General features: G+C 39.0%; 1 protein-coding gene across 2 annotated transcripts in view; it reads left to right on the forward strand.

The window, feature by feature from the left end:
* The window catches only part of CRYBG3 (crystallin beta-gamma domain containing 3), a 129,457-nt gene that overhangs the window by 19,665 nt on the left and 84,865 nt on the right, over positions 1 to 24,927 (forward strand). For both annotated transcript variants that reach the window (XM_042954296.1, XM_042954297.1), the window contains exon 3: positions 16,055 to 16,485. In XM_042954296.1, coding sequence (XP_042810230.1) covers positions 16,055 to 16,485 — 431 coding nt within the window. The remainder of the gene's footprint in view (positions 1 to 16,054; positions 16,486 to 24,927) is intronic.

Consider the following 24,927-nt stretch of genomic DNA (forward strand, 5'->3'; position numbering starts at 1 on the left):
TCTGTTCTCAGTTACTTTCTTCTTACATGATTTGTGACAGTCTATACAGGAGAATGCTTGTACTTCCCATGCATTCCAGAGTAAGTTAGCTTGGTCAGTGGGAGGACCACAAAGTCCAGTGAATTCTTCATTATTGATAGGGGGACTTTTTGTTGCTGTTTGTGTATTTGAGAGAGGGAGAGAGAGAGAGAATGAGAATGGGAGTGGGGGAGAAGCAGAGAGAGAAGAGAGGATCTCAAGCAGGCTCTGCGCTGTCAGCACAGAGCCTGATGCAGAGCTCGAACTCACCCTGAGATCATGACCTGAGCTGAAATCAAGAGTCAGGCGCTTAAATGACTGAGCCACCCAGGTGCTGCCTGATAGGGGGACCTTTTTTTTTTTTTTTAGATATATAGATAATTTATTGTCAAATTGGTTTCCATACAACACCCAGTGCTCATCCCAACAGGTGCCCTCCTCAATGCCCATCACCCACTTTCTCCTCTCCCTCACAGGGGGACTTTTAAACATTATATAATTCAAAAGGCATTAGATATGGTTGAGATAAAGTTGTTTTCATTCTTCCCCATCATAGTCAACAATATAAATTTATTTTTTTAATTATTTTTAAAATTTTATTTTAGAAAGAATTCTCAAGTGGGGGAGAGATTTTTTTTTAAACTTTTTTTTTTTAACGTTTTATTTATTTTTGAGACAGAGAGAGACAGTATGAACGGGGGAGGGTCAGAGAGAGGGAGACACAGAATCTGAAACAGGCTCCAGGCTCTGAGCGGTCAGCACAGAGCCCGACGTGGGGCTCGAACTCACGGACCGCGAGATCATGACCTGAGCTGAAGTCGGCCGCTTAACCGACTGAGCCACCCAGGTGCCCCTTGATTCTTTTTTTTTTTAATTTTTTGAAATATAATTTTTGAAAGAGAGAGGAACAGTGTGAGTGGGGGGACGGGAGGGGCAAAGAGAGAGGGAGACACAGAATTAAGTAGGCTTCAGGCTCTGAGCTGTCAGCACAGAGCCTGATGTGGGGCTCAAACCCATGAGCCATGAGGTCATGACCTGAGCCATGATTTCGCCACCCAGGTGCCTGGAGGTGGGGAGGAAGAGAGAGGGAGGGAGGAAGATATTCTTAAGCAGGTCTCATGCTCAATGCGGAGACAAAATGGGGTTTGATCCTCGGATCCTGGGATCATAACCTGAGCTGAAATCAAGAGCCAGACACTCAACCAACTGAGCTACCCAGGCCCCCCTAAATTTTTTTGAAAGAAAATATCAGGATCTGATTTTTTTTTTAACTTTATTGAAAGAAAAAAATCAGGATTACTTTGCTTTCTTTATCTTTCTTCATTTCTTTGTGAGTTTGACTATTAGATCCTGCTTTAAGGTTTTGTAACATTTCTGCCTACTCCTCTCCTACCTCCTCAACCAGTTGTTAGCCAGCCTGATGGTTGCCACTGCATGGGCTTTGTAGCTTTCTTCTTCTTCTTCAGTTTTTGCATGGTCTTGAGTTTCCTTACTTCAAGATTTTTACTTCTCTTGGTGTACATGCAGCCTTGCTCTTATGTTGTTTTACAGGAAATATTTTCTTTTGAGATCTCAAACTTCAAGGTTTCTTTGGCTACCAGCTACTGTCATTCCATCTTCTAATCCCTCATTGCCTGATTGTACCTGTTCCTTAACCTTCACCAAACATTCCTGCTCTCCTTGCTGTGCCTCCCTTGTCTTGGTCTCTACTTGTTTTCCCACATGGCCTGTAACTGATACTGTACTACTTCAGCTATAATCTCACTAAAAAAAAACCTTCACTCTTCAAACTTGGTCTTCCCTATAGTCTTTCTTTCTACTTGCAGACAAAGGCACACCTTTGTAGATATGGTAAATATATATGTGGGACAAATATAGCAGCTGGACCTCTATTATTACAGTCTTTCTATCCATTCTTAATATCTTGTTTTGAATACCCAAGATAATTTCAGTTTGGGATCTGTGTTCCCAAGTAAATATGGTCCACAGTCCCAAGATTGTTTCTCTTATGGTTTAAGGCTTATTGGATTACTTACACACGGGCAGTCCACTGAACTCATATTGGAAGGGCATCACGACACTCCCACTGGAGTGGCCTGAGCATTTTGGTCCTTTGGAAACTGTTAGTAAGATTTCTTCAACCTAGCCACACAGATCCAGTGGTTTAGATACCTATTTCTGCCATGCATAAAAAATATGTATTTTGATAATACCAATAGTCAACACCATTCCTTCAGGGAAAAAATGGGTCAGCAACAATATTTATGATCTTGTTATTGTAAATAGTCTCAATTTAAGTCTTTTCAGAAGCAAGTGGAATAAAACATGCATATTTGTTTTCTTTCTAATAAGTAGTTTTCTGAAACACAGCACTCTACTGTAATGTGACATTTGTTACCATGCTTCCATCTTATTAATCTGAATTTTATGATAATGCCTTCTGTGATGAGGAAAAATATGCAGCATTTTTCCTGTTGAGTCTGAAATGTAACAGATTTATGAATAATAAATGTTATCTGTTTCCTTTTGTATTTGATTTTGAGATGCCAAATCAAGATGTTGAAGATTGTTTAGTTGTAAGTTTAAGCTACAAAATTTAATTGTATTTTTCAAACAACTAAAGACTATAGAAGCTTGATACCATGTCTGGACATCATTATATTCTTAGCTGTCACTTATATGCCATATAAGTTTTGCTGTTTTGCGAACATCAGTAGCTATTTCTAACACTTGGATTTGTCTTTCCACTGATAAATTTATTTCTTTTATATGAATTAGGTTTCTATGGCTGGCAAAACTTGTAGATACTTAGTCCATATTCTACCTTTATTTTTCTATGGGGTCTGCAGTCTTCGGTCTTGTAGCCTTAGACACCTGGTCTTGGTGCATTCACGCCTACTGTTATTTAAAAGAGTGGGAGACATGTTCTCATTCTCTGCTTCCAGCTACCAACTTCAGAGGAGTTTTCATCCCTTGTTGCCTTCCAAGAATAAACTTCCTTGGGCCCCTTTCTAGTGGTTTGGTCTCTTATTTCCTGCCTTCTCTTGGACCTTGCCTTGACTGTCCATCCCTCCATCTTCGCTGGCTTCTGTTTCTCTTCTTGTTTTGTTTTATTTCTTTTTGTGGGTCTGGTTTCTTTTCAGTCTATCATTTCACTTCACTCCCTGTTTCTACCCAAAAGTTTCTTATGAAAGTCTGTTTCAATCATTGTTAAATTCTTGATCCTTTCAATTTGATTCCTATCTCTTTTCTAGTTTCCTCAGACATGGGAAGCTTAGTACTGTGCCTGGTACACATGTTATAAATACTCAGTAAGTGGTTAAATGAGTAAAAGTCATCCCATGAAACCAGTGACATCTTGCTAACCACAGTCAGTAGTCTTTTCTTAATTCTTAGTTTATTTAACCTATTGAGGCACTTAATTTTCCAGGTCTTGTCTTCTTTACAGAGATTTATTTTTTTATCTTTGCTTCCATAATATCATACTTTGTTTCATTTCCTGCCTCTGGTGAATACCTTCTGTTTCCTTCTGATTTTCTGGCTAAATGACTTTTCATATAGATGTTTCTCAAAGTCCTAGGTCTTCCTCAATGTCAGTCTTCCGAAGTAATTATCTTTCAGTCTTATTATTTTATTTTTTTGGCTCTCACATCTCTATTTGACATTGCTTTTTAACTCCAGACTTGAGCATCAGTGTTCCAGACATTTCTGCATGGATGGCCTTTGATACCTCAAATTCAGTCTGGCCAAAAGTCTTGCTATCTTCAGAGATGTTCTCTATATGTATTTGGTTGGGAGGTGAAGGTGATGGGAGGTAGGGAGGATCCTTCAACTGCTTAGGAAAGGGGAAGAGCCCTGGGCTCACGTATTCTGTCCGAATATTTTCAACCAAACTCTTTACTTTTTATCCTGTGTCTCACACTGTCCTAAGTGGTACCTAGTGTCTTTAAAACCTGACCTTTTTCAGGTTGTCCATGGACTAGATTGTTTCCTTCATGATCAGAGCTCCCCCTTGGGTTGGAGCAGTTGGGTAGAAGTTGGGTTGGAGCAGTTGGTTAGAAGCTTCCTGTGGTCAGTTACCCTGCCTCCAGCTGCCTTTGCCTTCTAAACATTTTTTGAAATTTCTTATCCGCTAATATCTATTCTCTTCCTCTCTTTGTATTTATAACTTAAACATTTCCTTTACTATCATTTTGTAATGTTTTGTACAAGAGAAACAGTATGTGTGCTTCATCAACAGTGCTAATTAGAATTTTTATCTTTTTATAATTGAAGAAAGTGAATCTCAAAGATTGTCACTTAACAAACCTACACTGTTAGTGCGAGGAGACGAGAATTCAGATACAGTTCTGTATAATGTTCCGCATTTGTGAACTTAATTTATAAGATATATTCATAAACTAGATTTACCAAAAAGAAATCTTATTAAAAAATTAGATTCTATTTTCAGAAATGAGTCATTAGCTAAGTAAAGTGAATTGAATTTGGACCATAGGTTATAGATTCTCCAACCCAGCCCTAAATAAATTGATGGTTATTAGGCTTGTTCTCAATAGCTTGAAATCTGCTTTATATAAAATTTAACTTTTTTCCCATTTTAGAACTGCTGCTTGTAACTAATCATAAAACTTTCGTGAAGTTTCTAGAGTGGTTTTTAACAGGCGGTTTATAGATGCCTATGATGTACCTATGAATAATCAAGGAGTATCAGTCTAGTGCATATTACTATGATTTATGATTCATAACATCTATTTTTAATCCTGTGAATAAGTCACTTAACAAAGACTCATACTTTTTTTTTTTTTTTAATGTTTATTTATTTATTTTGAGAGAGGGAAAGAACATAAGCTGGGGAGGGGCAGAGAGAGGGAGAGAGAGAATCCCAACCAGGCTCTGTGCTGTCAGTGTGAAGCCTGCCATGGGGCTAGAACCCATGAACCACGAGGTCATGACCTGAGCTGAAATCAAGAGTTGACCACTTAACTGAGCCACCCAGACCCCCTCCACACACTTTTTATTTTTTTTTTTTAACTATTGCCAGGTAAAGATGGGAAAATTGTAGCTCAAGAAGTTCTTATTGAAGAGAAATAGTCACTAACTGTTCCTTCTACTAATCTATTGAGTGTACAGTGTTGTTTAGTAAGATGGACATACTCAATATATACATCTGTTCATATTTTGATATGCGTAACTTCCTTCCTTATTGGTCTCTTTCAACTTTTCTTGGCCGAAAGTGAAATGATAGCCAAATTTAAATATGTTAAATGTTTTCTTGGTTAGGCTAGGGGGAAGTTGCTTACTGGACTAATTTTTTAAATAAATTATGGCCTTAAATGCTTGCTATCTTTTTTCTCAGCAATACAGATAATAGCGGCAGTAAAACGTCAGTTTTATGTAGAGATTTTCAAATTTTTCTTTTTCAAATTTTTTTTTTTTTAATGTACTTACTTATTTTTGAAGGAGAGAGGGACAGAGCATGAGCAGGGAAGGGGCAGAGAGAGAGGGAGACACAGAATCCAAAGCAGGCTCCAGGCACTGAGCTGTCAGCACAGAGCCCGATGGGGGCTCAAACTCACGAATTGTGACATATGACCTGAGCTGAAGTCGGACGCTTAACTGACTGAGCTGCCCAGGCGCCCCCAAATTTTTTTTTCAAATACAAGAACTCTTTAAAAAAAAAAAAATTCAATTGTAATCACTTTTGGAACCCATTTATAAATAGATTAAAGCTTTAGTTGATAGGAATGTTGATGATGGAATGAGTTGTCTCATAGTGAGCCACTACCTATCTGCCTCTGCCAACCATGGGCCTCCTTGGAAAAGTTTTAAAATTACATGTGCAGTGATGGAAAGAACAGTCTTTGGAATCAGACAGATCTGGGCTTAAATCCCAGCTTTCCATGTGGTAGTTTTGTAATCTTGGAAAATTTACTCAACTTCTTTGAACTTTGGTTTGCTGATCTGCAGTGGGAGTGTGTGGAAGGTTGTTCAAATCCCGTTTCATAGAAGTGCTTTGGAATTAACCAAGATAACACATACAGCACTACCTGATGCTGGACACAAAATAGGTACTCAGGAAAAGAGCTGCCTTCTTGCCATATAAAGTCTAGCTGAAACTTAGAAATAACTCTTTGAGAATGATGCTGACTTTTTCTGGGTGAATAGTATAGAAGTAGTTACTAGAAACGTTAACTCTATCACATTTGAATAGAAGGCACACATGGAGGTACACACATTGAAATTTAGCCAGAAGTAAAAAATTCTCAGCCCTTAATTCCTTCTATAAAGACTGAGGCTGTCAGGTGCCCGAAGTGGAGATTGCACTGTGTATCACTGTGTAGTCCAGATGACCAAAGGAACTGCCAGGGCCAGAGCCTGTCAGTGTGGCTGGTGCTGGTCTGGGGCCTTGATCCTTGACCTTGATCCGGGTGTTGAATGTAGTATAAGGTATCTGGTTTGATTTGTGGCAGCTCCATTCTGTCAGAGACTAGTAGTGGTCCTATTTTGTGGTATGATGGAGTACCTTATCAAATGGAAGCTGTCTATGAAAGGTTATCTACATACTCCAGATTTCTGTGAGTATATTTTCCTCCATGGGTGCCACATACTGATTTGAGAACATTAGAAGGGGGTTCCAGAAAGCTCTCATAGAATTAAAAACATTTATTCTTCTGGCCCAGTGTTTTCATCAGAGAAATCTTGATACCATAACAGAAAGGAGTGGCCTTTCTCCTATCTTATGTCATTTGGTTCCTCTTTCTTCTTTCGTTACACACCTGCCCTGGTTGATTGAATTTCTACCTACATCTTAACCCTTGACAAGGCTCACATCTGTCCTTCCAGCCCAATGTGTTCTCCTGAGCTTTAGGGTAAGAGAGCCAATTCTTTGCACCTTTCCTGTCAGTGTCACTGGGTATAAGATTTGACGGTCTCAAAGTTGAACTCAGTCTATTTTATCCTAATTTCCTTCTCTTCTGTATTCCCTATCTTGCTTCAAGGTGCCGCCAATTACCCTATCTTGACATCTGGAAATGACTCTGTCATTTTGTCTCTTCATTGTGCCAGGGACCATCAACAGCCCTCTCTTCCTGTCCATACCCATTGCTACTCTATAGCTGAGACTTTTCATATTTTAGACTGGCAGTTTTTTACTCTCATGTTTTTTTTTCCTCTGACACAGATGATAGATGACTGTCTTGGGTCACCTGTGGTTATGGGCACTTGTTTGGTACACTATATATAACTAAATCCCTTTGTCAGAAATTACATGGAAATGAAAAACTGAAAGTATCATCACAGATAAAACTTGATTTCATGCTAGAGCATTTAAATTTATTTATTTATTTTGAGAGAGAGCACAAGCAGGGGAGGGGGAGAAAGAGAGAGAATCGCAAGCAGGCTCTGCAGGGTCAGTGCAGAGCCTTATGTGGCCCTTGAATTCATGAAACTGTGAAATCATGACCTAAGCCTAAGTCAAGAGTCAGATGCTTAACTGACTAAACCACCCAGGCACCCCCCATTCTAGAATACTATTTGTAAGTGAAATTTCAGCTTTTTAAAAATGTATTTTTTTAGAGACAGAGTGTGAGCAGGGGAGGGGCAGAGAGGGAGACACAGAATCCGAAGCAGCTCCAGGCTCTGAGCTGTGAGCACAGAGCCCAATGTGGGGTTCAACTCACAGACCATGAGATCATGACCTGAGCCGAAATCAAACGCTTAACTGACTGAGCCACCCAAGTGCCCCAAACTTCAGCTTTTTAACTAATTTTAGTAACAAATTATTTGTGACATCTCAAAACTCATCACAGCACAGATATGTCATGACTAAAAGTTGCAGATAACTTATTATGTTAAACAATAACCAGATTAGTCAGGGTGAAATAGTTGATGTCCAACCGGCTGGCCTGTTCTAATTTTTTAGTGGAAAAATAATTCTGTGATAAAAATGTAATACTACCTTTCAAACAAAAATTCCTTTAACAATAAGGGTATAAATAGCTCACCTTTGCACCTTACCATTAGTTGTGAAACCCATTTATTGGAAAAAAGTATTCATGTAAATATGTCTCAATAGTTTATAGTTAATTAAACAACATCCCACAAATTAAATCCATTATGATGAAAGTAAATAGTGATTTTGATTAAAAATTTTAGCACTACTTAAACTATAGCTAACTCAGGATATCAGTAAAAATCTGATAATAAATATCTCCCTCAAAACTGAAGAAATAGTAACTATTGGTGGTAGAATTTCAAAATTTGGCAAATTTGTCAGGTAATGTGTTAACAGCCAGATGTCTTAGCAAACCAACTAGAATTCTCTAGTAAGCAGCTGTTTTTTTTAGTTTATGAGTGTCAGATTTTAGTACCTGTTAATAATTTAGGTGATAGTCTTCCTTTTGGTGAAAGCATATAAAATTGTTTGCCTTTACCTTGTGGTGGCAGGGAAAACAGGATGGTAGGGATGTTTATTGGAAGAACATGTGCATAGGTGATTTTCATTCTGAAAAACCTGAGTTGTATTAGAAATTTCCCAGGCAAAGAGGACAAGGAATAAGTGGTCTCAGCAGTGGGAATAGCATTATTGCAAGGATGTTCTGTAGTAAGAAGAGAGAGGGGAGAGAGGAGATGGAGAAGGACTGAATGAGGATGGATATGATGACATTAGACATTGCAAGCATTGTGAGTGGCAAGAGATGAAATTGGAGAAAGACACAGGGGCCTCCACCCACCAGTACCTTGAGTGCCATACTTGAGAGTTTGGATTTTATCCTGACAGCAATGCATAGCCTTTAAAGGTTTTTAAGGATGATCAGATTTGAATTCTAAAAGACTGCTCTAGTTTTTATCTGGAGAGTAGACTGGGGACAGTGCAAGCAAGGAAACAGATTAAGTCACTGCTGGCAGTATTCTAGGGGAGAGGTCATGGTATCCTGATGATTTTGTCTGACTTTTTAACAAATGGGAATGTTAAGGTTTGCAGAAAAAGGAAGAGTGGAAACAAAGCATAGTCAGGTCAGTTTTGGATGTCTTTAGCTAGAGGTTCCAATGAAGTATCCAGGTGGATATGGATGGTGAATTGATAGTTATAACTAATATATCAGATATACTGTCTGAGCTACAAATAAAAATCTGGGAATCCTCTGATTAATCTGTGGGAAATGAAACCTGATAAGATGATCATGAAGATAAAGCAGTCCTAGGCTGGAAATTGAAGCAGCATGTTACATAAGGGATGGCTAGAATGATGTGAACTGGAAGGAGATGGAAAAAGTTTAGAGAAGAAGGTAAATCTCAGAGTAATGTCATAGAAGCCACAGGAAGATTGGTTATCAGGAAGGGATTAAATCTCACATTCTGCAGACACGGACGAGGCGGGGGGAAAGTATCTTAGCAAGTAGGACAGTGTATTTTAGAGATTGTGGTCAGCACAACTGGGGAGGAAGCTAGATTATGCAAGCACTTAAGGAGTGATTTGGGAGGAAAGGGGAAAGAAGATGGTGAGAGTTAGGAATCCTTTTTTGAGGAGGTTGTTAGTAAAGAGTGGAGAGGGCTTTCCTTGGACATTTACTTATGAACGGTGGGCTAACAGAAGGGGCAGATGAGGAACTTTAATTCCCAAGGAGGCAACAAGGACTCAACTTGTGCCGTGGTGGAGAAATTCGCCTTGGGTGAGGAGTCCTTCCTTCATGAAGAGCATCAGTGAAGGAAGCCGCGCAGATCCTGCTAGAGTCAGAGCTGTGAGGGATCATCTGCATGAAAGAGAGGGTAGGGGGCTCTGATGAGCAAGTCTGTGGGATAGTGAAGGGAGTAGGAGAGGTGGGAAGTAGCTGCTGTGGAAAATGAGGAAAGAGTACAGACAGATTTCCAGCAGAGGCTGTAAATTGTGAATTATTGGCTGCCTGTATCTGCATAGCGTGCATATACTTGGGGCTTTTTAAAGCAAGACTCATTCGCTTAGGCAGAAAAGATAAAACTGGAAATTTTCTGGGTGGGGATGGCCAAGGAATAAAACAAAGAGACTTTGAGGTTATTCTTCATTTGAGAGCCAGACAGAAAATACAGGAAATTTTGTGGGAACTGAAAGGGACAGTGTAAGAGAGGACAGAAGCTGTGATGAGGCAGGGGACAGTGTGGTAAGACAGCCGGAAAGATGAGAAGGTGGGGACACTGGGGAATGCTTGAGATGGAGTTTCAGAGGTGACACAGTCATGGGTAACCACTAGGGTCAGAGTTAACCAAAGAGGCAAGAAAAGTGGCAGTGGAAGTCACTGGAGTTGAGGGCGCTCAGGATCTGTGAGTCAGGGTGTCTGAAGTATTACCCTTGCTATGTGCAGTAAAGGCACAGTCTGAGGTAGAAAGGATGATGAAGTCAGATGCTTGACACAGTAAAGGAAGAGTCACCTGGCTCTTCACTGTTTTCCACTCAACAGTCTCTATGGTGACACACTCTACCCCTGACCTTTTTGACCTTATGTCCTGTGCTAATCACAATGTTGGGACAGCACCTGCCACCTGTTCCCTGCTATAGACTGCTCATAGGAGGTGATACACTCCAATACTAGTTAGACCTGCAAACAAATTCTTACATCACTAGAATGTGGGTTCCATGAAAGCAGTGCTCTTGGTGGTTTTTTGTTTTGTTGTTTTTACTGTTGCATCTAAACACCTGGAATGGTATCCTTTTGTTCATTATTTACTGAATGAGTGAATGCTTTCAAGTTTGCCTTGACCCTAACTGCTACTTGGTATACCCATTTCAGCCAATTACTACTACATTCCCCAAAAACAATCTTCCAGGTGTTCTCTATTTGGGGAACCCAAATCCCAGCTCCACCTACGTGTCCCTCCTTTGGCTTGTTATCTCTCCTCTCACTTTACTGAGGTCACAGCCACTTGTTGGACCTTGATCTTTGGCTTCTCCCCTCACAGCATTGCTCAGGTCTTAGCCACTTCCTTACCTCTTTACCTGGAAGGGGGAAATGTCTCTACTCTTCTCTAAGGATAATACTTGCCCTTTATTATTATTATTAGAAGTATTAGAGATTATACTGGTCTCTATCTTACATTGTGCTTTTTATTCTGGAACCTGCCATCCTTCTCTCTTGTATAGCAGTTACTCCCTTTCCAGTAGGTGCAGAGCCGATCCACAGAACAGGATCAAAAAGCCATCTAGGGGTGCCTGGGTGGCTCAGTCCGTTGGGTGTCTGACTTTGGCTCAGGTCATGATCTCACGGTTTGTGACTTTGAGCCCTACATCAGGCTCTGTGCTGACAGCTCAGCTGCCTGGAGCCTGCTTCAGATTCTGTGTCTCCCTCTCTGTTCTTCCCCCACTCGCACTCTGTCTCTCTCTCTCTCTCTCTCTCTCTCTCTCAAAAATAAATAAAGATTAAAGAAAAATTTTTAAAAAAATACATCTATTCTATCTTGGACCTTAAACTCTCATATTCTGTCTTTCCTTTTTTTTTTTTTTTTTTTTTTTTTTTTAAGTAAAAAAACTTCTCAGAGTGCTCCCTTCTATTTATGGACTGTTCCTATTCCCTTGTTTAACTACTACTCCTGGCTTAACACCTTGAGTTGGAGGCTGTACTCGCAAGTTCCTGAGTTGTTGCAACTATTTCTTCTGCATTCTTCGGGCTTCTCTATAGTCCTAGTTCCTCATTTACTAACTCAACAACTATTGGAGAGCACCTCTTATTGTCAGGAACATTTCAAGTGCTAGAGACACTACACTGTATAAAATAGACAAAAATCCCTGCACTTGCAGTTTTTACTTTCTATAGGAAGAAACAGATATTAAATAATATAAGTGTATGTGTGTGTGTATTTGATATTGGCAAGTACAAAGGAGAAAAATCAGAGGATACTGGCACTTTCATAGTGGAGGAATTTACTATTTTAGCATGACTGGGGAAGGTTTCAATGAAGAGATGACTTTCCAATAAAGGTCTGAACGGGAGTGAGTCATACAGCTATGTGGGGGAAGAACATTCTAAGCAGAAAGAGTAGATGTACAATTCCTGAGGTATGAGTGTACCTAATGTTTTTGAAGAACAGTGGGAGACGATAGTCACCTTTCTTGCCCTCACATTGGCATTTGTCATTTAGTCCCCATTTGCTTTTAGAAATCCTCGTTGTCCTTTGCAACCAGTATTCTGGAGGGATGAGCTGGTCTGGTTTTTGCCTTTTCCATCGCTCAGTCATTTCTTCTCTATTTGCACCTTTTTAAAATCTTTTTTTCCTGAGGGCTCTTTTGTTGGTCCCCCCCTTTATCCTGCACACACTGTCTTTTGCCAAATTGCATTCTTAAACTATGCTTCTGAGTATTTTCCAGACATCTCAACTTGTCCATCACCAGGGGACCAAAAATTCAATGTATTTGCCATCTAAGTAATTTGTTGCCTTATCTCCTCCCAACCCCACAAAGGCCCTAATCTCACCTCTCCTATTTCCCATATCCATTTTTTGGCTTTACTCAAATAGTTGCCCAATTTAGAAAACTTAGTTGTCTCTGACTTTGTTGTCCCTCTCCCTCTGCTTCTGTGAGTCATCTTATCAACCTCATTCTCTATTCTCTTTACCCCAGTCTTCTTCAGCCTCACCACTGCCATGACAAACATAGTTCATACTTCTGTTTTTGAACATACTATACTGTGTGTCTAGGATGCTCTTCTCAGCCTTTAGGAGCAAGCTCAGATGTTCCCTCCTCCTTGCAGTGGATTCTCCCCATCCCCAGTCAAGTTCATTGTATCCTCCATTATGTGCATACCTCTTCTAAGCCCCACACAGTGGCACAGTGATAACCATCTTGCCTAAACTATAAGCACGTTGAGGCCAAAGCTACATTTCACTAATCAGTGTCCCTAATGCTTTCCTATGCTTCCATGTATTGGGGACATAGCAAAGAGAGTAGAGAGATGGATGAAATTGACCTAAGGGCACTGCATTGCAACAAATTGTGTATGAAGGAAAAAAAATGTCCCAGTTCCCCAGATAACATATGCCTTCGTCAGTAGCCTTTGTATGTTATGTTCAGAATACCAACATCTTTGAGAACAACTGGAATTGATGTTTTGTTTGCTTGGATCCTGACTGCTTTCATTCTACTCCTTGGAACATTGGCAGACAGTCCTGCTGGCAGGCAGCACTGGCCCTAGCTTGTGGCAGGCTGAATTTTATTGTTGTTTAGGCTGAGGGGAAAGAGCAGCTGTTTCAGATCAGACTTAAAATTTTAATTATATAAATATAGAATTTATTGTGTTACTTTGAATAGCAGTACACTTTTCTGCTAGTTTTTGTTTCTGGATTTAGATACTTTTTTTTCTTGTTATAAACAAATTTCTCGTGAGATTTAGGGAGAAATTGAAGCAATGGAGACATCTAAGGACAAAAAAAAATGCTCTTCAGTAAACTGAAGATACAGAGATTCTAGAATAGCAAAGAAGCTGAAAATTGGGGGGCATCTGGCTGACTCAGTTAAGTGTCCTACTCTTGGTTTCAGCTCAGGTCATGATCTCACAGTTCATGAGTTTGAGCCCCGGGTCTGGCTTTGCACTGATAGCACAGAGCCTGCTTGGGATTCTCTCTCTCCCCCTCTCCCTTTGCCCATCCCTGGCCTGCTCTCTCTCTTTCTCTCTGTAAAAATAAATAAACATTAAAATTAAAAATATATATATTTAAATACTGAAAATTGGGAAGGAAAAACAAACAATTGTTTTAAAAAATTATGTATAACTCTAAAAAGGTTAAGTGTAAATGCTTTCACTTAGCAAACATATCTTTTTTTTTGTTTAGAAAGCAGTCTACAGTATTTTGAAAGGTCAAGTAAAAAATGATAGTTGAGGCAGTGAAATAGTTTTTTTTTTCCTTAGTGTGTGCACACATGTAAGCAGGGGAGAGGGGCAGGGGGGAGAGCGAGAGCACCCCAGGCAGGCTCTATGGTAAGTGCGGAGCCCAACACAGGGCTCGATCCCACGACCCTGAGATCATGACCTCAGCCGGTATCAAGAGTCAGATGCCTATATAATATTTTGGACAGAAATTATTCTTGGGATTTTATTGATGTCAAAAAATGTAATCTCCATATTCTCTTAATTTTCCTTTTTTTAAAAAAAAAAATCCATTGCCCAATTTTATAAGACTCTTGTGAATCTTTAAAGCATTTTAAGAATATTTACAATATTCTAATGAATGGCCTATAGTTTACTTCCTTCAAATAGCTACCCAGGAAGAGCAGTCATTCATACTAACTATAGAAAAAAAAAATCACCGTTCTGTTCATGTTACAGTCTTAGTTCCTTTTGACAGGAAGAAATGTTGTGGCTGATAATTACAACAAATTAAATGGCATAAAGAACAAAAAAATGTATATCTTCATACACAGAAGCATTTTCAAAATGTCAGCTAGCATTTCTCTTGCCAAACTAAGAGGCTCTTTATGCTGTTTTTGGGAAGAGAGGGCACAACTGATTTATAACACAGGCTCCCATGATGAGCAGAAACTTGGAGGGATGAGGTGGCGACGTGTGGGATCAAGTTGCAGTTGAAACCAGTAAAAGGTGAGACTTTGAGTGACTCTGGAAGGTTGATGATATTCTAAATGTAGAGACTCACAAGTTTTATTAAGCTCCTGACTCATAGAAAAAGAATGCTATCTGTGTATTTCCTCAAAAATACCCTCTGACTCCCAAGGTGGGAACAAACTTAAAATACTGTTTGCTTGAAATTAATTTCCAGGGCTTATAGGTCCTAAACATTTTCTCAAGCTTGAATATGCTAAATTTTATTAGCAGTTAGTGGAACACTTCTTTAAACTGTTTTGAATTTGGATTAAAATATGGGACAAGTTAAATAACATTATAATTATGATGCTCTTGCCTGCTTGAGGATCAGCCTCTTAATAAAACTTTATCGTGTGAACGTACAGTGCCCTAAGGTGGTTTTACCTTGGTGTACCGACCTTTCTCTGACTCGCACTTGAGCTTTCCTTTTATGAGGACTAGTGAGCTTGACATCTGACAGATACTGTCAGGCAGACATTCCTTTTACAAGTAGGTGAGCAGGCACAGGCTGAGTTGGCACATGGGCATAAAGCTCTTGAAGCTTCAGGAAAGAGTGTGACATGGAATGTCGATACAGCAGCTCAGTCTTTCCTCACAGAGCGTGCACATGAATATGCTTTGCTTTCCTAGTAACTTAACTATGAGCAGGTGAAACACACCTGCAGAACTGTTTAACATCTGCAGGAATTCCCAGTACTGCCCAGGCTTTGCATTAATGCACATCTCAGGGTTTTGTGTTTTACTATTAAGGATAGTGGACTTTTCCTCTGAATTGATAGACCATGTTGCTGTCTTTCCTCATCTTATTGAGGAACAGTTTTACACAATGTGGCGCCTTCGTGGGTTAGCACAGTGCCGAAATGAGGTCTATTTAGGTATTGTCTGATGGTCCAGAGTGCTTGAAAGTACTGTCCATTAGCTCAGAGTAATGAAAGCCGCATTTAAATATACATAACATATGCCATGGTCTGTCCCTTTACTTACCTCTCCATATACATCTTTCACTCTTCTCATTTTGTACCCAAACTCCGTTCATCTTTAACTCTTTAGAAACTGACACATCACTAAATAGAGTTGGGGGGAGGGGAGGAGGACGAGATGAGAGATGGGGATGGAGGGAGATGCATAAGCATCACAGAGTCACATATTAGGTCTCCTTCAAAGGGCACTTCTAGGAATCATCCTCTGAGTTAACCTCCTCTGCTGTCACTGCTACCAAACCTGGACTGCTTACTCCTGTTCTGGCTTCCCACTCATGCTGTACTTCTCTCTCTGTGTGACGTTTACTATACAGCTTTAATGTGTGCTGACCATGCCCTTCATTAGACTGTAAAGGGCCCGAGGAATCAGAAGCCATCAGTCTTACAAATGTATCCCTGGCCTCTGGCACACAGTGTGTCGTATAATAGGTTATTGGTCAATCTGTGTTATTTTTTAAATGATGATGTTTATAATTCTCTATCTTGTTTTCAAAGATTCCCCAAAGTGAGCACAAAAGGAACCATGCTGAGAAGCTAATCGCTCTTCCAATGCAGGAAGATTCCAAAAAGCCAAATGACCTCTCCCGCTCCACTTCAGATACCAAAATAGGAGAAAGTGATAGGCAGCCGAAGGAAAGCTTTTTTCAGTTTCTTGGTAACTTATTCAATATCTCAGGAAAATCATCTCTTGGTGATGCCAAGCAGTCTTCTTTCAAGGATGACCATGACAAAACTGAGAAAGATTTACAAAATCCCAGTGACCGTCCTGAGGAAGGGGTCAAAAGAGAAAGGGAGATTTTCGGTGGCTCCCTGGGAACCCAGGCACTTCCAGCTGAAGAACCGGAGTCCAACTCAGCAGAGCCCTCAGATTCCTTTTCTTTGGATACAACACAAGACAGTGAACAGGAAACCAGTGATTTACTAAAGTAAGTTTACAATTTACTTAGCCAGAAAGTTAAACTTATGGACCTAGCTCTTAAGCCTTACTTCTAACCCTGATTAATTAAGGGAATTGGAAAAAGTATTGTGTAATGTCTTCGCTACTAGGTAAACAAAACAAAAAAAAAAAAAATTGTGTGATTTTGTGTACCATACATATAACCTAGGACCTTTCGTGCTATTTTAGGGGGCAGTACCAATACCTTTTAGGTGCTAACTTTGTCAGTACGATATTTATTTCTAATTTAAGACTTCCTTGAATGAGAGTGTTTTCTGTTGTCCAAATTCTTCCTGTATTAGGACAGGCAGTAAGACCAGTGTCTGCATTTTGGGAACAGAAATGGTGCTAAGGAGGGGTGCCTGGGTGGCTCAGTTGGTGCTAAGGAGGGGTGCTTGGGTGGCCCAGTTGGTCAGGTCATGTCTCACAGTTCGTGAGTTCAAGGCCCGCATCAGTCTCTGTGCTGACAGCTCAGAGCCTGGAGCCTGCATCAGATTCTGTGTCTCCCTGTCTCTGTCCCTTCCTTGCTTGTACCCTTAGCTTGGTGCTAAGGTTTGTATGCACATTCTATTCATATCTTTCCTTTGTGGAATGACAATAAAGGGGTTAAGAAAAGAAATTAAATTGACTCTACTTGTAAAACTAGCCTTGTGATGCTTTTCCACAGCTCTGAGAAACTGAAATCTTGTGTAGATATAAGGATTATTTCATCATCCCTTTTTTTCTGTCTTTGATTAACAGGTGCCAACTTGTTTTTCTTTTGCTCAAATGAACTTGGAAGGAATATTTTTTACTTAGAAAATGTATATAACAATGTTTGGTCCATTAGTCATTTTGTGTAACTTAGTAGTATTCATTCATAACTAATAAGTATCTGTTGCATTGATTTTTATTTAAAGATGTTTTTATTTATTTTGAGAGTGAGAGAGAGCATGAACTGGGGAGGGGCAGAGAGAGAGGGAGGGAGAGAACCCCACGCAGGCTTTACACTGTCAGTGGAGAGCCCAATCAATGTAGGGCTCAAACTCAGGAACCATGAGATCATGACCTGAGCCAAAATCAAGAGTCAGATGCTTAGCCAACCCAGGTGCCCCTGTTGTATTGATTTTAGCTTCTACTTGTGAATTATTTGTATCATTTTAAGAGGTCATCTATAATAATATAGTCAGAAATAGATGATAACTTAGAGCTTTTTAGTTCTTTATAGTTTCAGAGTGTCTTCATATACGTACTTTGAGTTAATTCCTCATAGGCAAGCTCCAAAGGTAGGCATAGACCCAACTTACAGTTGTGAGAACTGAGACCCTGATAGACTTGAGTTTGCCCATCAAGATTGATGTGGTAGGGCTTGCCCTACCAAATGTCAGTGTACTGATAAAGCCACATAATTTGAAACAGTGTCATACTAATGTAATACTTACTAAACATTTAAGTGAAACAGAATAGATCATCCAGAAGTAGACCCTTATATATATGTGATTTTAACCCTTGAATGTGATGGCATTTTTACATATTCTTTTTTTTTTTTTTATTGTTTTCCATATTATAGAAAGGAACACTTGGGGAAATTGGTTAACAATTTGGAGGGAACAAAAAGCTAGATACTTATCTCATTGTTACAATAAAATAATTAAAATTCAGTAACAAATGATTTTAAAAAGTACAAAACTAAACTAGCTAAATATGACTTATTCTGTTTTGATGAGAAACCACTTTCTAAGCATGATAGCAATGGAAAGTATCAGGAAAGACCAGTAAACTGCATTACTTTAAAAAAATTTTTTTAATGTTTGTTTATTTTTGAGAGAGAGAGACCACAAGCAGAGGAGGGGCAGAGAGGGAGACACAGAATCCAAAGCAGACTTCAGGCTCCGAGCTGTGAGCACAGAGCCCGATGTGGGGCTCGAACCCATGAACCATGAGATCATGACCTGAGCTGAAGTCGGACGTTCAACCAACTGAGCCACCCAGGCACCCCAAGATTACTTTTTTTTTTAACGTTTATTTTGAGAGCAAGAAGAGCATGTGCACATCCCCCCGCCCCCCCTCCACACACACAAACATGGGGAGGAGGGGCTCTGAGAGAGAAGAAAAGCAAAAATCCCAAGCAGGCTCTGGGCTAGATCAAACTCATGAACTGAGAGGTCATGACCTGAGCTAAAATCAAGAGTCGGCCACTTAACTGACTGAGCCAGCCAAGTGCCCCTGGATTACTTTTAATTTTCAAACTCCCTATGTCAAACAAAATAAACAGTGATACATTGTATTGGCAAGTGAGAAAATTCGATACAAAAAGATGTCAGAGAATCCTTTAACTGATAAGCATTTTATTAAAAAAATTTTTTTTGTATATATTTATTTTTGAGAGAGAAACAGTGTGAGCAGGTCAGGGGCAGAGAGAGAGGGAGAGAGAATCTAGAAAGGCTCCAGACTCTGAGCCATCAGCACAGAGCCCACTGATGCGGGGGCTCAAACCCATGAACCTTGAGATCATGACCTGAGCCCAAGTTGGAAGCTTAACCAACTGAGCTACTCAGGCGCCCCAGAGCTGATCAGCATTTTAGACACTAACTCAATAGGGAAAAAAAAAAGTGAAACAATATAAACAAAAGAAATACAAACTGCTAATACATAAGTGGAAAAAGGTTTATTCTCACCAGCAATCAAGGAAATGCCAACTAAAATGGAATAACTTTTATAAAATTTTACTAAAATAATAAATGATATACTCTGTATTACTCAAAGTTGATAGAGCTGATGCTCCATATACAGTGATAGGAGTGGAGGCCATATTTTAGAGCAATATGTATCAAGCTTAGAAAGCTTATAGGTTATTTCTAATTATATAAGGAGGTGTTTACTGAAATATTATTTACAGGAACATATCATTGGAAATAAATGTCCAACAGCAGAAAAATGGTTAAATTGGGGTACCTCGGTAATAAAGGATTGTCTAAAGGAGTTCTGTCTAAAATGTGGTTGGACTAGCAGCATCAACATCACCTGGGAATCATTAGAAATGCAAATTATTTGATTCAGACCCACTAAATCAGAATTTCTGGGAGTGGTGCCCAGCAGTCTTCTAACAACCTCTCCAGATGACTTTTTGTACCAAAGTAACTTAAAGTGGTAAGGATTTTGAGGCTATTATGTGGAAATTATGTGGAATGGAAAGTTTGTGTTTTTTCTTTTTTTTCTTGTTAATCCCCCCTTTGGTTTTGATTAATCGAGTTTATTTCTTTGGTACTGGACAGTAGAAAATGGAAGAGGTTACCTTGCCTCTTATTTCTTGTTAGTAAAACCCTCCTTATTAATAGAATAATTGCTTAAAGCCCGGGCACCTGGGTGGCTCAGTCAGTTAAGCATCCGACTCTTGATTTTAGTTCGGGTCATGATGTTATGGTTAGTGAGATCAAGCCCCATGTCAGGCTAGGCTCCATGCTGACAGTGCAGAGCCTGCTGGTGAATCTCTCTCTCTTCCTCTCTCTCTCTCTCTCTCTCTCTCTCTCTCTCTCTCTCTGCCCCTCCCCTGCTCACATGTACATGTATTCTCTCTCTCCCAAAAATAACCTTAAAAAAAAAAAAGAATTGCTTAAGGCAGTTACCAGAACCACCTCTGCAAAGCTTTTGTCTTGGCTGAGATACAAGCCTCCTCTGGCCCAGCTCCAGAAGTCCTACAAATTATCAGGTATAGAATTGCAGTTTAGTGACTTCCTACTGTCACATGTTAATTTAAGAATTGACAGGGGCACCTGGGTGTCTCAGTCGGTTAAGCCTCCGACTTCGGCTCGGGTCATGATCTCGCGGTCCGTGAGTTCGAGCCCCGCGTCAGGCTCTGTGCTGACAGCTCAGAGCCTGGAGCCTGTTTCGGATTCTGTGCCTCCCTCTCTCTCAGACCCTCCCCCGTTCATGCTCTGTCTCTCTCTGTCTCAAAAATAAATAAACGTTAAAAAAAATTAAAAAAAAAAAGAATTGACATACCATTTTTGTTAATAGTTTATTTTGACAATATGATTAAGGACTACTTATAACTAATTTTAGATATTTAAATAATATATATGGAAAAATTTACTAATAATTTTGAGACTGCATTATAAGTATTAAAGTTGTTTTAGTTTTGTGAAATGAATTTACTAAAAGCAAGGATATATTTAATTTTTCATTGCGATCATGAGACTATTCCAAATATAAAATGTTATTTAAAATTAAGAGTTGCTGATGCATAATTAATAAACCTTGTATATAAGAATCTCTGAAGGTAAGAAAGAGAGTGTTATTGAAACCCAAGTTAGAACAGCTGCCTGGGAAGCACACTCTTCACAGGGAAGAAAGTGCTCTGGGTGATAAACAGTTTTTACAGGGTTATATATGTTTTTACATCTTATGAAAGCTCAAAAGATTATAGACTAGCGTATAAGCAGGAATCACAAGTTTTAAGGTCAAGGAATGCAGGGAATAGGAGCATTGATCAATATTGCAAGGACAGATGGTTTTCTGTTAGGCAACTCATTTATAAAATCAGTATACAGTGTATGTTTGGTGAGCCATAAATCAGGCTTTTGGTTTAAACAAAGTTAGTGTACAGTCAGGCTGACTTAGACATCTAGAATGGCTCTCCTTCTAGCTCAGGCCTTTGGAGAGTGTTTTCTCTCATGAGAGTCTACACTTCTGAAATCGGTAGGAGATTTCAGTGTCACACAAAATTTCAGTTTTTATAACTTCGATTTTTTAATTAACTAAAGGTTTTGCATCATCTTTCTCATGTAAAAATGCCCCTACTTTTTTTTCTCTGTAGGTCTTTTATAATCAGAGTGTACTAAAAAGGGCTAATAGCTTAATTTACACAAGTTTATAAAATAATCTGTGCTGTATAATGCTGTCCATTACTATAATATCAAGCATACTTTTTAAGTCACTATTAATTACAGTTTTCAAAATTTAGGTAAGTTATTAACTATAATTTGAAGTGTGTTCAGAAAAAAATCCTGCTCAAAAGTTATAAATTATTTCATTTCGCTTAATTAAAAATAATAAACAGCTTTGTAATTGTTTTTATGTTGACTATGCCAATTTAATTTTTAATATCCATAAAGCCTTTCATTAAACCTGTTTGGTGACAACTTTTAGATTGTTTTCCATACATTAACTTAGGCCTTCATTGCAGTTTATTAGGAAACTACTTCACTGTTGGGTTGAAATCTTTAAAAAGTTTAAGTTCTATGATTTTTATGTTTTCAACAGATTCATATCCATCATGAAAAAATTTTCTGTCAAAGCTTTATTGTGATTTAAAAAAAAATTGCTGGATTCACAGCCTGTCTTTATACGGAAAAGTTAAAAGCCTTTCCTATTATGAGAGAAGATATTCTTAACTGTAATTTGAAAGGAAATCTATCTTAATGCTGAGAAGATAGCTTAATCATACTTTCTTAAAGTGAGTTAGATACTTTGCTCTAAGGCTGTTATTTTTAGGCTATTATTTAGGATTTCCTTTGAAGAATGACAAATGTCTTTGGTTGACCTTTGAAATATCAGGAATATCAAATATATACAGAAAAGAATATAGCTGTGTTTGGTACCTGGAGGCTTAATAAATCTTTACATGATAGGTAGGTATATCTTGGGCTAAAATGCATAAAACCTTTTCACATTTCCAATATGTACATATGTCTACTTCTTTAAATATTTGAAATGTCTAGGTATGTTACTTTGTTCTTGCTCTCCTTTTTTTTTTTTTTTTTTTTTTTTTGGTTTGGGCACAGTGTATTTTATTGGTGGTATATGACAAAGTTCGGGGGCCTGGGATGGAAACATTGACGCCAAGGTCATGACAGTCTCTGTAAGTTGGGGCTGAGCTGGGGCAAGGACTCCCTAGCAGCTGAGGGCTTCTCCTCTTGTGCTCTTAATAGAGCTTGTGGTTCAGAGAGCTCTTACTCCTTGAATTGGAGGCCATGTGGACCATAAGATCCACCATTGGTTTCTGTAGCTAAATTCATTGTTGTACCAGGAAATGAGCTTGATAAAGTAGTCATTGAGGTCAATGCCAATCCCAGCATCAAAGATGGAAGGATGGGGATTACTGTTAAATTTGCAGGAGATAATCTTGCAGTATCTGCTTCACTGTCTTCTTGATATCCTTGTATTTGGCAGCTTTTTCCAGGTGTCAAGTCATATCCGTAACTGACCTATTAGGGATAAGGATACATAACGGCATTCCAATGAGCTTTCCACTTGGCCTCAGGGATGGCCTTGCCCACCACTTTGACAGTGCCAATAGAAGCAGGGATGATGTTCTGGGCAGCCCCTTGGCCATCACACCACAGCTTCACAAAGGGGCTGTCAGTCTGCCAGCTGGCACTGATGGCATCAGCTGTGGTCACGAGTCCCTCCACTATGCCAAAGTTGCCATGGATGACATGGGCCAGAGGGGCCAAGCAGCTGGTGGGGTAGAAGGCATTGCTGACCATCTTGAGGGATTTGTCCTGCTTCTGATGGTTCACACTCCTCACAAACATGAGGGCATCAACAGAAGGGGCAGAGACAATGACCCTCTTGGCTTCATCCTTTGAGTGAACCCCAGCCTTCTCCATGGTGGTAAAGACACTAGTAGACTCCACAACATGTTCAGCACTAGCATCACTCAGTTTGCTGTTGGCAGGATCTCACTCCTGGAAGGTGGAGATGGACTTTGCTGACAAATTTCCCATTCTCAGCCTTGACTGTACCATTGAGTTTGACATGGGTGGAGTCATACCAGAATATGTAGACCATGTAATTGAGGTCAACAAATTGGTGGCAACAGTATCAACTTTGCCAGACTTAAAAAGCAGCCCTTGTGATCAGACACCAGTACAGCCAAATCCATTTACTCCAACCTTCACCATCAAGTCTCAGGGATGCAGCTGGCACTGTACAAGAAAATGTGGCTGTCTGTCAAATGGAGAGGAGCAGAGAGCCTGTCTTATTTGGTTCTTACTATTGTTAGGATCATTTAACTTTGGTTGTGTAGGATAAGCTGTAGATCCCATGGACAATTTATATAATATGTGTAATTAATACTCCATTTTCTCTGTGCAGCTTATAAAATTTTAATTTTCCATCTTCAGATTTTATTTTTAAAGTTACGTGTTTTTGATATTTCCATTTTCTATTTTATTTACCAGGCAAAAACTTAACAATTAAAGGACAGTTTTATATTCTTATACTATTCAATTATGGAGACTCAACTGCAACCTGAGAAAGAATGCTGTAGAAAATAGACTACATTGGTGACATGACTAATCTTTTAAAAAGAGGGAGTGTAGCTCATCAGTACCTGACACAACTAATTATAGTACACGAAGTTAGGCTTGAAACTTTGATGTTCAGTGCTTTAAACATGATTATATAGTTGTTTAGTATAAGCAATGTATGTTTTAGTTTCAAGCATATAACATTTCCACCAGGTGCTACAGGAGATTATCTGGTTACAAATTTAAACTAGTTCATATAAATCAGTGTAATCATTTTAGTTGAAAGTACCCAGAAAATCCTAAAAAATGGAGAAAATGATTCTCCTCACCCCTGAAAGGACTCCAAAACTACCAAAAGGCATTATTACAGTGAGTTGACATTTAATGGATTTTTTGTATGTGGTTTATAGAAGACCTTTTAGATCAAAAGGTGCATTAGGATTGATGCAGGATAAAATGTCTTGAGGTCTTTTTAGGAGGGAGTTGGTAGGAAGAGAATGTCAGTTTACTTAAATTGAATTCTGATTCCTGTATCATTTCATATTTCTTTGGAATCATGTACATTTGTGTATCCATGTCTTCAGAATTATTTTATTGATCTTTTGAAGGAAAAAATATTGCAACCTGTTGAGAGTAGATTTTAAATATAAAACATTAAAGCTTTAAAAGAAAAACTGACCAAAAATTTCTTGTCATTTATTCGGGCTTCTCGATCTTCACATGTTGCTCTGAAGGCTCTTGTGTTTTCTGATTAATTAATGTATTTTGATATCCGATTTCACCAATAACGTTACTTTACCTGTATGGTAAAGTACCATGTATTTTTCTCTTCTTGTATGTTTTCACAGGCAATTACCTTATTCGTTTTTGAGTTTGTTTCATAATAAGTCTTTGATCTGGCCTGACACTCATTCTGGAGCTAAAACTACTTTCATAAGGCAAAGCTTTTTCCCTAGTCATCTTGTTTAGCTGCTTTGTAATGGACAGTAAAAACATGCATGTAACCAATACAAGTTTTCACAATAGTGGTGGATTGGATTTCAGGGACCAGCAATTATATAGATTGAAATACATTATTTCAGCTAAAATTCAAGAAATATGTGAGGGGCACAGTTCATAAAAATTTGACCTGTCTGAAGAGGTTTACCATCTGTTTTATCACGTAAATGAGTCTAGTGTTCTTAATGTTACTGCTTTAA

Source organism: Panthera leo, chromosome C2 (genome assembly GCF_018350215.1).
Source record: "Panthera leo isolate Ple1 chromosome C2, P.leo_Ple1_pat1.1, whole genome shotgun sequence".
Taxonomy (NCBI): domain Eukaryota; kingdom Metazoa; phylum Chordata; class Mammalia; order Carnivora; family Felidae; genus Panthera; species Panthera leo.